The sequence below is a fragment of the Labeo rohita genome, unplaced genomic scaffold, assembly GCF_022985175.1.
Source record: "Labeo rohita strain BAU-BD-2019 unplaced genomic scaffold, IGBB_LRoh.1.0 scaffold_842, whole genome shotgun sequence".
Lineage (NCBI taxonomy): Eukaryota > Metazoa > Chordata > Actinopteri > Cypriniformes > Cyprinidae > Labeo > Labeo rohita.
Genome location: NW_026129791.1, coordinates 19,821 through 35,683, shown reverse-complemented (window position 1 = coordinate 35,683; position 15,863 = coordinate 19,821). Strand labels below are relative to the sequence as shown.

Sequence of the window (15,863 nt, the reverse complement as noted above, 5' to 3'; positions counted from 1 at the left end):
ACAATACATTAATACACATGGCTCATTTGAAGATTTTATGAAATCATAAGAAGATCTTTGTACCTGGTTAGGATAAATTACCTCTATTTTTATATTTAATTTTTAATTAAAGACAGTATAGTTTCAACTTTATCATCTTGTAATGTCTTGTGAAAGAGAATGAGTCTGGCTGTTAATAATAATGCAGGTTTCCACTTTTTTGACTGTGGTAGGGTTCGGCGGACCGTCAGGACTCAGGGGCCACTGAGGAGAAGGAGAAGAATGCCCAAGTCCAGCTGGATAAGGCCAAGGTAGATTGCAACTCTATAATTCTTTCAGCTGCCCGTTCCTGCTACCAGTGACGTTGGCCACAAGGACCAAATATATCACAGCTTTAAATGTGCTCATAAATTTTGCATGACTCTTTTCCCTCTGTCAAAGTAACAAGGTAGCTGTGTCAAAAAGCTAATTACCAAATGCCTCGTTTGAAACATCACATCACTGTTAAATCTTGTACTCTACAAAATCAGTGCTCTACACACAACTGACAAACGATAGCTACAATTACCTTTTTTTCAGTTCCTTTACACAGTCCTAAAACAGATAAAAAGCACCTTGGCAAACCATGAATGAGCAACAACAAATGCTTAGTGTTTTATCACCGGCTCTTTACAGTCCAGTTTCACTCTGCTTTAAAAACTGAATGAAACCCCCCTGTCTGTGTCAGTGAGCTCCCTGAGGTCCTTTTTAATTAAGGTACTGAGCAGACAGCATCACATCCTGCTTCAGTCCACCGTCTCCCACAGAGCATCACCTTTTAAAACCATTCTACACGCAGCTAGACTGCCATTGTGTTGACATTTGACTTTCTTTTAATCAAATACTAAATTATAATACAATAAATTAATAGAACAAAGTGATTACTTATTGTATAGACTCAGGCAGTGTTTTTAAATATGGAATCTTGATGATTGTTTTTTTTTTTTTACATATAAAAAAGTTATAAATTGTGAGTAAGCTAATGTTTCCAAACTTTAAGGCTTAGGTAATCCTTTATTTTTAATGTAATTTTTTTTAAAATGCATATCAGATTTACTTAAAAATGTAATAAAAAAAAAAAAAAATCATGAGATTATTTTGTCGATTTTTAACCGTAAATGAAGATTATTTTGTCTCTTATTATATTATAAATGCTTTTCACATCACTGGGTTAAAAACATTTTAGACATTATTTTATGGAATTTTATAAATGCAGTTTTTGTTTTGTGGTAGGGACTTTGCCATTGACAGTGTTGAAAAATGAAAGGGAGTGTTATGGTAGACTTCCATTGTGCCAAATCAAAAAAATTATAATACAATAACTAATTAGGAAAAAAAAGATTACAGTAGTTTAAAAATGGGAGATTTGCAGGATTGTTTTTAAAGAAAAAATACACTGCATTCTATACAGTAAGCTAATGTTTCCAAACTTTTTGTCTTAATAAGGCTCAAGTAATCCTTTAATCACATTTTTTTGAAAACAGATGTAAAAACTTAAGCCATTCAATATTTTGTAAAAACATGGCACCATTGTCCATTATATAAAAAAATGCTGAAATGTTTTCCTCAGAAAACAGCCTTATTAAAGGATAAGTTCTTTGTTTTGTTTTTTTAACCTCAGATTCCTTTTTATAATTTATTTTTTTTATAGATTTAACAAAGCAAAATCTAAATAGTTCCCAAAATATTTTACATACAATCCTGGTTGCCAATCACGGACAAAATCTCAGTTGCAACTGTGCAATTTACCTTTCGTCCTGTTACTGTAAGATTATGTACTGTGATTTTAGATGAATCAACTCTGATAACAAGTTTACATGTAGCTTACCCTGCTGCGCTCCATATAAATTATCCTGAAAAATTTTACACCACTTGAAGGACAAATTTGAGGTCTTTCCAGATTAAAAGAACATGAACTCATATGCATTCGGCCTCATCATGTGTGTTCAAACCTGCACTGTCCACATACCTCATGTAGCTACCATTAGACTGCATTCCCCTTTACTGGGCTGATATAAAGCTCTTTAAGAATGAATCTGTGCATTGCAATTGGTTTGAAGGTAAATGAATGAAAGCTATTATTAGTAACTTGCCTGGGGCAATGCAGCACATGTGTGGTTGCTCAAATCAGCAGTGGTTCCCACACTCTCCTCAAAGTATCTGTCTGCTGCCATTCACTCATACACAAACTCATGGACAAATTTACAAATATTCTCACTATACATGGTAGAACTATACATGGAGATTGTTTACATCTCTAGAAACATACTGTAACAGTTCATGTGCTCACAAAGGATTCTAATGCAAAAGTGTCACATTCAGTGTGTTATCAGAATGAGGAATTTTCAATCTTTCCTTTTTATTCAGTTTAAGCCTGTTGCTTTCGCCGTGCGCACAAACTTCACCTACACTCCTGCAGATGATGACAACGTCCCCATACCAGGACACGGGGTTTCTTTTGAGGCTAAAGACTTCCTACATATCAAAGAGGTCAGTGTGTTCCTGGATCACCTGCATGATCATTACACTGAAGTAATTCAAATTATTATCAATATAGGATGGTTTTTATAAAATATTGATTACGTTGTTGTTGTTTACAGAAATTTAACAATGACTGGTGGATTGGACGGCCTGTAAAGGAAGGGGGAGAGGTTGGTTTTATCCCCAGCCCAGTCAACCTAGAGACGATTCTGATCAGAAGAGAGGTGCAGGCTAGGAAGGCCGCCAAAGCGCTGGCCAAGTAAACAAATCTCATTAATAATGCAGTGTGGTGTCGCTTCATTTTGTAATCTTTGTGTTCTTTATTGCATGAATGAATCAGCTATTTAAATGTGCATAAATTGCGGCAGCATTCATTATGTACAAAATGCATGTTTTTTCTCGTTACAGTAAAGCGGCTAATGCTTCCAAAGATGATATGAATGCAAAGAAAGCAGCTCCGCCACAAACAGGTGCACTGACACTTCATGTATCATTATCTGTATTATTTTTTTAAATCAGACAAATTAGTGAATTTTAGATTACCAGTCAAAAGTTTTTGAACAGTAAGATTTTTGATGTTTCTTCTGTTCACCAAGCCTGCATTTATTTAATCCAAAATAAAGAAAAAGCAGTACTATTAAGAAATATTTCTACTATTTAAAATAACTGTTTTCTATTTGAATATATTTTAAAATGCAATGTATTCCTATAATCAAAGCTGAATTTTCATCATCAATATTTATCAGTATTTAATAAATATTAATATATTATTGATATTAATAATATCAATATTTAAAACAGTTGAGTACATTTTTTCAGGTTTCTTTGATAAAAAGAAAGATCTAAAGATCAGTATTTATCTGAAATAAAAAGCTTTTGTAACATTATACACTGTACCATTTAAAAGCTTGGAGTCAGTATATTTTTTAAATGAAATTAATACTTTTATTTAGCAAGGATTTAAATTGATCAAAAGTGATGGTTAAGACATTTATAATATTACAAAAGATTTCTATTTCAGATAAATGTTGTTCTTCTGAACTTTCTATTCATCAAAGAAACCTGAAAAAAATCTACTCAGCTGTTTTCAACATAATAATAAGGAATGTTTTTCAGCAGCAAATCAGAATATTAGAATGATTTCTGACGGATCATGTGACTGGAGTAATGATGCTAAAAATGTAGCTCTGAATTACATTTTAAAATACATTCAAGTAGAAAACAGTTATTTTAAATAGTAATATATTTCAAAAATTCTACAGTTTTTGCTGTGCTTTGGATCAAATAAATGTAGACTTGGTGAGCAGAAGAGACTTCTTTAAAAAACATTAAAAATCTTTCTGTTTAAAAACTTTTGAATGGTAGTGTACATTAGCATGTATAATTTATTATTCTTAATTTACTTCATCCACTTATCTGGACAAAAAGTATGTAAGTGGAATATAAATAATGTTATAATTTGATGTATCTGCATGCAATTAACTTTCTGTTTTTTCTAAATGTATCCTTTAGTTCAGCAAGTAAAGAAGAAATCGGTGAGCAAATACTGATGTTAATATACTTATAGACTGCCTGTTTGTTTAAACATATTTTCACATAGTTTCTTTGATTGCAGGGAGAGCAACTGGCTGCGTATGATGTTGTGCCTTCCATGCGTCCTGTGGTGCTCATGGGGCCTTCGCTCAAGGGCTATGAGGTGAGGGCCATTTGCTGCTGTCTCCATATGTGTGATGTTCAGTCATTCACTATGCAAACTCACTGAGGATTTTCAGCATTGCTGCTTTGAAGGAGCCAGTGGCTCAGAAGACATATAAAATATATAACTCTTAAAATAAAACATGAAAAGTACCATTATTATTTTAAATATTATATAACGTGTTTTATAGCAAAACCTGAGGATTATATTAATTTGTTCTCAACACTTATGCTGTACAAACATGTACTGCCCTCTACTGTGCATAACGCAAACTACACTTTTATGAAGCACTATTATTGAGTTGCATATTTTATCTCTTTAATTTACAGGTTACAGACATGATGCAAAAAGCTCTCTTTGATTTTTTAAAACACAGATTTGAAGGAAGGTATGGTACTCATGATTAAGAATTTAAAGGATTAGTTCACTTCCTGATTAAAAATTTCCTGATAATTTACTCACCCGTGTCATCCAAGAAGTTCATGTCTTTCTTTCTTCAGTCGAAAAGAAATTATGGTTTTTGAGGAAAACATTCTAGGATTTTTCTCCATATAGTGGACTTCAGTGGGGATCAATGGCTTGAAGGTCCTAATTGCTGTTTTAATATAGTTCAAAGGGCTCTACACGATCCCAGACGTGGAATAAGGGTCTTATTGAGCGAAACGATCAGTCGTTTTCTAAAAAGAGCTACAATTTATATGCTTTGTAACCACAAATGCTCATCTTGCACTAGCTCAACCTCACACCTTACGTATCACGCACACATGACGTAGGCAGAAGTACAGACCCAGGGATTACAAAGCAAACGTGCAAAGAAAGCCAAACATCCTTTACAAAAAAAGATAGAACAACGTCGGATGATTTTGAAGCTGGAGGAGAACATGAGATGGAGTTTGCTCTACCCTACCTTTTTGAAGTACACAAATGAAGAACTAACCACACATGACCTTTCCAACATGATTACACAATGTGTGAAGACACACATGTACATCACAGAGGTATTGCAAGATGAGCATTTGTGGGTAAAAAGTATGTAAATTTTTTTTTTTTAGAAAATGACAGATTATTTTGCTAGATAAGACCCTTATTCCTCAGCTGAGATTGTGTAGAGCTGTTTGAAGCTGCACTGAAACTGCAATTTGGACCTTCAACCTGCCGATCCCCATTGAAGTTCACAATATAGAGAATAATCCGGGAATGTTTTCCTTAAAAATCTTTTCATCTGAAGAAAGAAAGACATGAACATCTTGCATGACATGGGGTGAGTAAATTATCAGAATTTTTATTCTAAAAGAGAACTAATCGTTTAATGGATTGTTGACAAAAGAATATTCTATATTATAACAAATGTGTGTAGTCATATATAGTGTTAAGACATTTCTAATATGTAAATCCATTGCTAGAATTACTATCACCCGGGTGACGGCAGATATTGCACTTGCCAATCGATCGATCCTCAACAACCCCAGCAAGCACGCCATAATGGATCGCTCCAACACTCGCTCCAGTTTAGGTAATGACTACTTGCAGTTTTCTTAATGTTTTTCTGTCTGTATGTCTTTACATACAAATTACATAATACATTCGAAATGTACAGGCTTGAGATATTAAATAGTCAATTTAATGTGTAATCAGAGAGAGTCTAGAAAGAATTTATTGGTCTTTGAACCTAAACATGTACATATACGTTACTTCAAGTTTAAAAAAGCTGATTATTAATTAGCAACTGCTTAACACTGGGATAACTGAGTTTGATGATACACTGCAAAAAAATAAAAATAACTTAATCAGTACTTTTGTCTTAATAAATTTTAAGTAAATTAATTTGATTTTGATAGATTTCTTCATAATTTTTTGAAAACAAGGCAAAAATACTGATTAATAAAATAATTTTTGCAGTGTGTTCAGAAGAAAAAAGATCCCACTTACAGAGAAACCCCAACTGCCCTTTTCATTGTAATTATTAATTGGCTGTTTAACATTAGTGGGTGTGTTTTCTCATCAAGTGTGGATCTGAGGTGTGTAGCTAGCTTTGTTAAGGGGATCTGATTGGTTTTCTCCACTCTGTCCCTCACATTGCTCTCTTACCTCAGATGCCGCGGGTATGTATAACAGCAGTAGCCTGTCTACGTTCCCCAACTCATTCCTGTTGGTGTCAGAACTACTTTACCTCTTAGAGAACACTATAAGTGTCAGCGTACCCTGATACTTTTAGTGAAGGTCACTGCTTCTAAAAGCTTCGGCTTGCGTTAAACACCGTAACCACAAAATCTTCATTGACCTTCGTAATTTGTGCATAATTTTATTGGTCAAAAATGCAAGCCAAAGTGTTTAGTGTGTATGTAAGAATGAGTTTTGTGCTGCTTAATCAGTCATTTTATCTTGTTTTTCTGAAAAAGTATTTGAGAATAGTTTTGATTTATGCTTAACCAGGAAGGAAGAAGAACAAAAGAATGTTTTGATATTTTTACTTGAAAACAATATGAAACAACTGATTAAGAAAATGTTACTAATGTTGAACACCATGTGAGATGATTTTGAGCTTGTCCTGATTTTAATATGGAGCAAAGAGCAAGTTTTAAACCTTCATTGTTCTGTTACATTCTGTGGACAAGGAACTATACTGTCAGCATATTTTGATCATCTCTATTTTCATTGACATATTGCATGACCTGTGTATGGAAGTTTTGAAGATGGGACTTTCACTTTTATACTTCATGAAATAGTGCAAAAAGCTCTTCTTCTTGACCTTTTTTGATATTCTTCCTACGTATATTAAAGGAATTGGACATAAAAATCTTCCCATTACGCTTTAAGTGCTTTTGGCTACACTTCAGCAGATTTATACTTTGATAAAATAATATTTTTGAAGATGTCATATATAAGGATTTTAGGTTGACTGGTCTCATTTATTTCTTAATCTGCCCCTACAGCCCAAATCCAAGGAGAGGTTGAGAGGATTTTTGAGTTAGCACGCAGTCTACAGCTTGTGGTTCTGGATGCTGACACCATTAACCATCCTCTCCAGCTAAGCAAGACCTCCTTGGCCCCGATCCTGGTGTATGTCAAGATTTCATCACCCAAGGTCAGAAACTGTGCTCACGGAAATTGCTAACATTCATTCTAGTCATTTGTTTTCTGATGAAACAAATTGATTATACATTACTGATCAAAAGTTCAGGGTTAATAACATTTTTTTATTGTTTTTTTTTTTTTTTAAAAAAGCCTCTTGTGCTGCATGTATTTGATGAAAATATGATTACATTTTAAAATGTAAAATGTAATATTCCTGTGATGGCAAAGCTGAAGTTTCAGCATCATTACTCCAGTTTTCAGTGTCTCATGATCCTTCAGAAATCATTCCATTCTGTTCTATTATCAGTGTTAAAAACAGTTATGGTGCTTAATGTTTTTGTAGAAACCTTGATACATTTTTATGAGTTCTTTGATTTATAGAATGTTCAAAAGAAGCATTTATATGGAATAGAAGTTTTTGTAACATTTTAAATGTCTTTACTGTGACTTTTAATCAGTATGATCTGAGTTAGTTAAATGCCTTTTTTTTTTTCATTTTAAATTGTGTTTTTATAAATGCATGTTGTTCATTTCATTTGTATTCATGGTTGTATTGGTACATTTCATTTGTAATCTTAACTACATTCTGCATACACTACCAGTCAAAAGTTTTTGAACAGTATGGTTTTTAATGTCTTTTTAAAGAAGCCTCTTCTTTACATTTATTTGATCAAAATTACAGCAAAACAGTAACATTTTGAAATATTTTTATTATTTAAAATAACTGTTTTCAAAGCTAAATTTTAGCATGATTACTCCAGTCACATGATCCTTCATAAATTGTTCTTATATTCTGATTTGCTGCTTAAAAAACATTTAGTATTATTATTATTATGTTGAAGAAAGCTGATTAGACTTTTTTTAGGTTTCTTTGATTAATAGAAAGTTCAGAAGAACAGCAGTTATCTGAAATAGAATTTTTTTGTAACATTATAAATGTCTTTATCATCATTTTGATCATTTAAAGCATCCTTGCTAAAAAAAAGTATTAATTTCTATAATTTTGTTCTATAACCAAAAAAACAATTATACTGACTCAAAGCTTTTGAATGGTATAATGTTATAAATGCTTTTTATTTTAGATAAATACTGATCTTTTGATCTTTCTATTCATCAAAGAATCCTTAAAAAAAACTAAATAATAATGATAAAGCAAATTAGCATATTAGAATGATTTCTGAAGGATCATGTGACACTGAAGACTGGAGTAATGATGCTGAAAATTTAGGTTTGATCACAAAAATAAATTACATTTTAAAATGTATTCAAATAGAAAACAGTTATTTTAAATAGTACTGTGGATCAAATGAATCTTGGTAAGCAGAAGAGACTTCTTTAAAAAACATTACAAATCTTACTGTTCAAACACTTTTGACTGGTAATTTATATTAACCTCAAAGCAAGGTAAAAAAAAGTTTTGTAAGAGGTATATTCCAAAACACAACTTATTCAGTGTGGAGAATAATGTTCAACACTTAGCAATTAAATCATGTTAATTTCTTAGTCATCAATTTAATAGCTATTCAGTCATCAGAATGAAATTAATTCAGTGTTCATTCAGTATGTTAACCAGTTCCAACTGGTCTATGCAATTTCCCTAGTTTGGGAAAAATATTAAAAGTATTATTTGCTTGTGTGTTCTAGTATTCCATATTGTGGTGTAAACTACTAGATGATATAAAAAATTGACTTCAGCCACTCATTATTCTGTCAAATCTGATGTGGTACTAAATAAACTTGTCTGATAAATGCAAATGTCTTTTAAAGTGCACTGCATCATTCAAAATGATAAATCTCTGCCATATGAATAAGATCTATCTGTCTGTCACTGAGCTACACAAAGCATGGTTTCATTCACTGTCCAGAAGCTTTTGAATGTGCAGCCATTACATTTACATAGGAAACACTAGTTTGAGTGAAGACTGGTTGCACAAAAACACTAACCTTTCTCTTGTGACCCAGCGTGACCTAACATCCTCTGTTCTTTCACCCCCTTTGCCTCCCACTCATCCTTCCTGTCCCATTTTCCTTCCTCTTTTCATCTGCTGTTCAGGTTCTGACAAGATTGATAAAGACCAGGGGCAAATCTCAGACTAAACATTTGAATGTCCAGATGGTGGCCGCAGACAAACTGGCCCAGTGTCCAAATGTAAGTGTCCCCTCTGTATATACTTAAATGCATACAAAAGATATTAAAATGCTTTTGGTATGACTGCAGATGACCCTTTGCTGAAATCCACCTCTGCAGAAATTTGCAGAAAATATACTCATTTACAAGATGTAGAAGAATTTCTTCATTCGTCAGAATGGATTTGGAGAAATTTAGCATTAGCCTATATCACTTGTTTACCAATGGATCCTCTGCAGTGAATGGGTGCCGTCAGAATGAAAGTCCAAACAAATCAAACAACAAACTTCAGTTCATCAATTAACATCTTGTGTAAGACGTTTCAAATCGTTGATTGCGGCTAAAATATGAGCCCGCTATCTGTAATATTGCTTTTTTTCAAGTAAAATAGTAATATTGTCTGAATTAGGAGAGAAATATGCAAAGATTCTCTTTATACACAATAACAGTCCAAAACGATTCCTACAACTTTACAGAATTTCCCATAGGAATGAATAGGAAATTTTCACGATAAGCTCTATTTTCATGTGGATTGGATAATAAAGTTTTAAGGCGTAGTGGTCAATTAATCATGATACAAAATGCCACCTTGTTATGCACTTGATATATTACCTCTGATAAACCTAGAGTCTGTTTCTTTAGAAAATCAATATGAACACCCAAATTGTGCACCTCTTTTATAGCCTCCTTTTAACACTGCCCTTATTTCTAATCCAAGTGTAGCTGGAGGGCTTAATCACAAACTGTCTTTATCTGATTATCAAGAGACTGTTATTTTTACACTGCGTCATGTTGCAAGGCACCCAAGGCAGTAGTTGACATAGATTAGCCTCCCAGCATTATCCAGTGTTATTTGCTTCATTTCGCTGTCACTTAAGCTTACACTTTGTGACGTCACTATTGGTCTCCTCTCACAGGAGCTGTTTGATGTCATCTTGGATGAGAACCAGCTGTCAGATGCCTGTGAACACATCGCTGATTATCTGGAGGCCTACTGGAGAGCCACACACCCTCCTGAAATGGAGCCTCCCAACCCCATGCTGGAGAAACTGGCAGAAAACACACTCCCCACCAGCCCCACACCTGCTAAGGTACGGGACACAATCTGAGAAAAACATGAGATGAAGTACTGAGACTGAACATTTACAGACAGAGCCTATGGATTTCTAGGAGTGAGCCAAAACAACTCAAGAATGGCTCTTTAGGCGTGTGTTTTCTACGAGATTAAAGTCAAAATATTATAACTTTAATCTTGTAATTAGTATGGATTAATTCTTGTAATTTTGATTTATTCTCAAATAATTTGGCTTTATTCTCTAAACATTTCAACTTTATTTTCGAAACACCTGGACTTTATTCTTGTAATTTCGACTTTATTCCCAAAACATTTAGACTTTATTCTCGAAATTTCGACTTTATTATTTACATATTTTGACTTTATTGTAAAAAAGTATTACGACTTTAGTCTTGTAACATGTTATAGTTTTCTGATTGTTTGCACAAGAAAACATTTTTTCACCCTGTGAATGTGTTTAAAATAAACACATTTCATATACTCACTAGTTTAATTAGTCCAAATACAGTGTTCAACAGTTAATGTACACACTATGGTTCAAAATTTAGGTCGGTAAGATTTGTTAATGTTTCTGATTAAGTCTCATAAGCTCACCAAGACTACATTTGGTTGACAGTATAGACAGTAATGTTGCAAAATATTATTACTATTTAAAATAACTGTATTCTATTTGAATATAGTTTAAAATGTATTGTATTCCTGTGATGGCATACCTGAATATTCATCAGTCATTACTTTAGTGTGACATGATCCTTCCGAAATCATTCTAGTATGCTGATTTTATGCTCCAGAAACATTTCTTATGATTACCACTGTTAAAAACAGTTGGTCAACTTAATATTTTGTAAAAATATAAAGAAGAAAGAGCTTAAATATTAAGCTCTTTCTGATTCTGAATCTTGATACTTTTTTCCCTCAAAATTATTTAAAGAAATTAAAGTCTATTTGAAATATAAACCTTTTGTAACATTAAAAATGTCTTTAATGTCAATTTAGATAAATGGAATATAATAAAAGTAAGAATGAAAAAAAAAAAAAAATTACTGATTGTATCTCAAATTTGCTCTTCACTGGCACTGTTGTCGTCTTAGTGACCAAGCATACCAAATTTTCAGTATTATTTTCTCATTGTCCCTTATGACCTCAGTTTAATCCACTTTCTAACAGATTTCATTAGTTTTTGTTTACTCACACATCATTTTGTGAACGTCCTAAATTATGACTGCTTTGAAACGTCTGCAGACTCCATAAAAAGTCATTCTGTGACATTTTCAATTTCCTCCCCACCTCTTACTAAACTTTCTTGGACATTTATAGAAGACTTGAGCTTTAAGGATGGTGAGTGATGGTGGTCGCTGAGTGATGGTGGTTTCTGAGGTAAAATGCCTATAGTGTCAGTACCTACTAGTTTGTACCACTTCTTAGTATCCATAGTATTAGCAATAGCCAATTTTAGGTGTTGTAAGTACAGTTTATAGGGCAGAAGTGCCACTTTTTTAGTTTAGTGGCTTTACGCAAAACTAAACAAACAATCGCTTTGTTGTATTTTTATTATTATACGATTCTACATAAGGGTTTACTTAGGAATTTGCAAAACTACATATTTCAGCAATCAACTAGTCGGGGTTTCCTTCTGTGATTGGTTGAGATGTCTCTGCAGAATCATGGGTAATGTAGTTTTTCCATCAGGATTTTTGCAGGTAAACATGATTATTTAAAAAAATAAGAATAATAATAATGAGGGCTTATGATTTCATAAAAAGCATATTCAATTAATTAATAAACTTATAATCTGCCTTTTAAAGTGATAGTTCACCCAAAAATGAAAATTCTGTCTAATTACTCTCATGTCATTCCAAGCCTGTAAGACCTTTGTTCATCTTCAGAACACAAATTAAGATATTTTAATGAAATCTGAGAGCGTCTTAACCCTGCATAGACAGCAATGCAACTGACATGTTCAAGTCCCAGAATGGTAAGAACATTGTTAAAATAGTCCATGTGACATCAGTGGTTCACCCGTATTTTATGAAGCTATGAGAATGCTATTTGTTGCCAAAGAAAACAAAAATAACGACTTTATTTAACAATTTCTTCATGTCATGAATCCCGTATACAGGATGAACAGAAAAGCAAGAAGACGGCTGCCACTAAGAGAAAAGGATCTCAGGAGCACCAGCAGGAGCATTCGCCCCAGGCTCAGGAGACGAGAGAGGAGGAGGAGGAGGAAGAAGAGGAAGTGCAGGAGGAGGCAGAGGAGGAGGAAAGGCTCCTTCGTAGTGAGCCAAAGAGACACAGCCATCATCATCACCACCATCATCACCACCACCACCGCTCCAGCACCAGCCGACCAACAGAGCCCCACAACAAACACCAGCACCACGTGCGCCACCAGCAGCCCGCTGACATGGAGCTGCTCCCTGCTAAAGACGCTTCGTACGCGGAGTCCCGGAGCAGGCGCACGCTCCCGGTCGAGGGCGACCCGGACCAAACCGAGGTCTACCACAATAGGACTACAACTCAAAGGGACAATAATCACCACCATCACAACCATCACCACCGACATCACCACCACCGCCGCGGGACAACGGACGCTCTACCGGATTATTCTCACCACGGGCAGCAGGACTACGAGCTGGAGCACAACGAGCACAACAGGCAACAGAGACAGTCGAGCCAGCTGCGCTCGCACAAACAATCACACCACTATGCTCACTCGCACCACAATCACTATCACTACCAGGAACGGGAGCGGGACAGGGAGAGGGACAGATGCGCAGAGACCGAGGAGTGGACTGAAGACATGTACATTCATCGCTGAGATGGACGTTGTTTTAATGCTGCTATGTGAAATGCTGGCTACTGTGTACTCAGGACAACATAGTTTCTGTTTCTTTATCCGTTCTGCTGCATTATTTACCTTCTCTGGTCATCTAATTTCCTTGATTTTGAGTTTTCATTCATATAATTCTGTGTTCCTCTGCCTTTATATTTGTCTTTTGGTATCAGGGCCACGACTACTGCATTTTTAAATGATTTCAGCACATTGGTCCTTCCAATCCTGAGTATGTGGTTACATCTTTGCTTGTTACTCTTCCTGTTTCATAAAATGTACATATGCAAACTGGTCATGTCTTTTACTGCTATGCTCTTACCCTTCTTTATTTAAAGCCCCTAGGAAAGAAAACTGAATTTTTTGTTTTCTGAATTTTTTTTTTTTTTTTTTTTTTTTTGTGGAACATGCTGCTACTCTAGTGGTAGATATGGAAATATTAAGAATATAATAAGGGACTAGCCACTTCTGATATATTACTTATGGATTCACAGGGTGCTGCTATTGGCTGCATGAAATTTAGGCAAAAGATCTCTTTGGTGATTGTCTTGGGCTTTTCACTTCAAGGATTGGAAGGTCTGTCTAGTAATGACTGTCTAGTCATTTTTGATACATTTTATCCACCTTATTTTTAACATAAGAGTGCTGCCATTTGTAATTGAAATGTGCAAGGCTTCCGGTGTCATTCGCTTCCAGTTATTTTTGCTTTACAAAAACAATCCGTTATGCTGCTTGATATTGCAAACTGGTATGCGCTGATTTGTATTACAATGAAATTTTAGTTTAAAATAATTTTATTAGCTAATTATTAGTTATTTACCCATCTCACCTAATGAATCGGAAGTCTCGCACATTCATATAAAAATGCTAAAAAATAGGGTGGATATTTTGGATGTTAAAATATTTTCTCTTATGCTAGTTTAAAATACAGAAAAAAAACCCCAAGAAATTTGTAGGTTGAAAAATATAAACACTGTGGCTCTGTGGCACAACACAAAAAATTATTTAACATCTCAACTACGGTTGCCAGGTTTTCACAACAAAACCCATCTGATTGCTACTCCAAACTAGCCCAACTGCGTTTCTGTAAAAATCGTGTTCTGGGGGGTAAAATAAAGCAATAAGCCCCAAGAATTTTTTAACAAATAAGGTCGTTGTTATATATGATGCGAAGCGGAGTGTCTAAAACCCCCTTATAAATTTACTGTAAACCATGGCTTCACAGGGATTATTGCTTTTATAAAACGGTTATTCCATATAGGTAGAAAGGTTTCACAAAATAAAACAGCGGTTGTGGTTGCAACAAAGTGGTTGCCGAGCAACCACAAAACAAAGGCGTGTGTTTGTAGAGTAATTTACAACAGCTTCGAAGGCAGCTCAACCAGTCAGAATTAAGGACTGGAACTATCCGTTTTATAATACACATAGCCCAATTCTGTGGGAAAACCACAGATTTGGCAACACTGATCTCTACCAGCCTGACAGCAACCGTGGCTCAATTAGTGACGTAGGTTTGGGGGCAGGACTATGTATTTTTGAGACCAATGGCAGATGGGGGGAGTCTTTAAGGCGCCTGTCTGAAAAGCAGCACTGTGAAGAATGATCCATGTATGACATCAAAGTACCGCAAGAGCGATTCGAAAGCATACAGATCCGTCTGCCGTCTTATCACTCCCGCAGTATTTTGATGTCATACAGCTTCAATTCGAGCACACCTGTTATGCCGTATAATTCCAATTGGTGACACTACTAAGCGGTTGCAAACTCAGTTTTAAAGTCAGTGACACATCTCAGAGGGACACAGAATATTTAGTGAAAGCAGAGTTTGTATTTTCATACTTCAATTTCACGTTGGCTTTAATGTATACATATTTCAGTGTTTAGTTTGGCCTGGTTTTGTAGCTTGTCTGTCACAAAAATCAATTCAGATTTTGTTCAGTAAATTTCCATACATCAAAAGATTTCAACCATGTCAATACAAAGACCTTAGCTATAAAAAAACATAGTCATGTAAAACCAACTCTGGAGCCATACTATGTTATTTGCTCGTGCAAAATTATTTCAGATGGACACTTTTAATGTTTATGAACATGGTTTCATTCTGTTCCATATTTAGAATATATACAATGTGATCATTTTTAGCCAATCAGCTGCATGTATATATGATTTTCAAAATGTTTGTTTAAATATATACAGTATATATCGAATGGATATTTTTTTCCTTAATTGTTACTTTCATCTTCGTTAAGTAAAAGGCACACTCAAATGTCCTGAGATAAATAAGTACAATGATTCAGAAAACACCAATTTTATTACAACAGCATGGTCAAAGATTTGAAATTATTTGGCGATGAAATTATAAGCACTCTGATCTGTTCATATTCTAAAAGTTTTTGGAACCATGCTGTTTATTTAGACTTGATACCTTTATGTTTCCTGAGTACTCTATGCATTAGTTTGTGACAACACTATAGCTTGAAAATGTTTCTATGCATTTGTATATACCTCATAAATGCCTTTGTAGATATCTGGTTGATAAAACTGACTACAGATACTG

At 34.4% G+C, this 15,863-nt stretch overlaps 1 protein-coding gene across 1 annotated transcript; it reads left to right on the top strand.

Annotated features, from left to right (window-relative positions):
• Positions 1 to 212: 212 nt before the first annotated feature.
• Positions 213 to 15,637, top strand: cacnb2b (calcium channel, voltage-dependent, beta 2b; the record flags this gene model as incomplete). The annotated part of the gene is made up of 12 exons (XM_051104945.1): positions 213 to 290; positions 2,386 to 2,508; positions 2,619 to 2,758; positions 2,908 to 2,969; positions 4,012 to 4,034; positions 4,115 to 4,195; positions 4,525 to 4,583; positions 5,599 to 5,708; positions 7,129 to 7,280; positions 9,324 to 9,419; positions 10,316 to 10,489; positions 12,593 to 15,637. Coding segments are annotated over 12 exons (1,800 nt in total), but the record flags the coding sequence as incomplete, so codon positions are not given.
• Between the last annotated feature and the right edge of the window lie 226 nt (positions 15,638 to 15,863).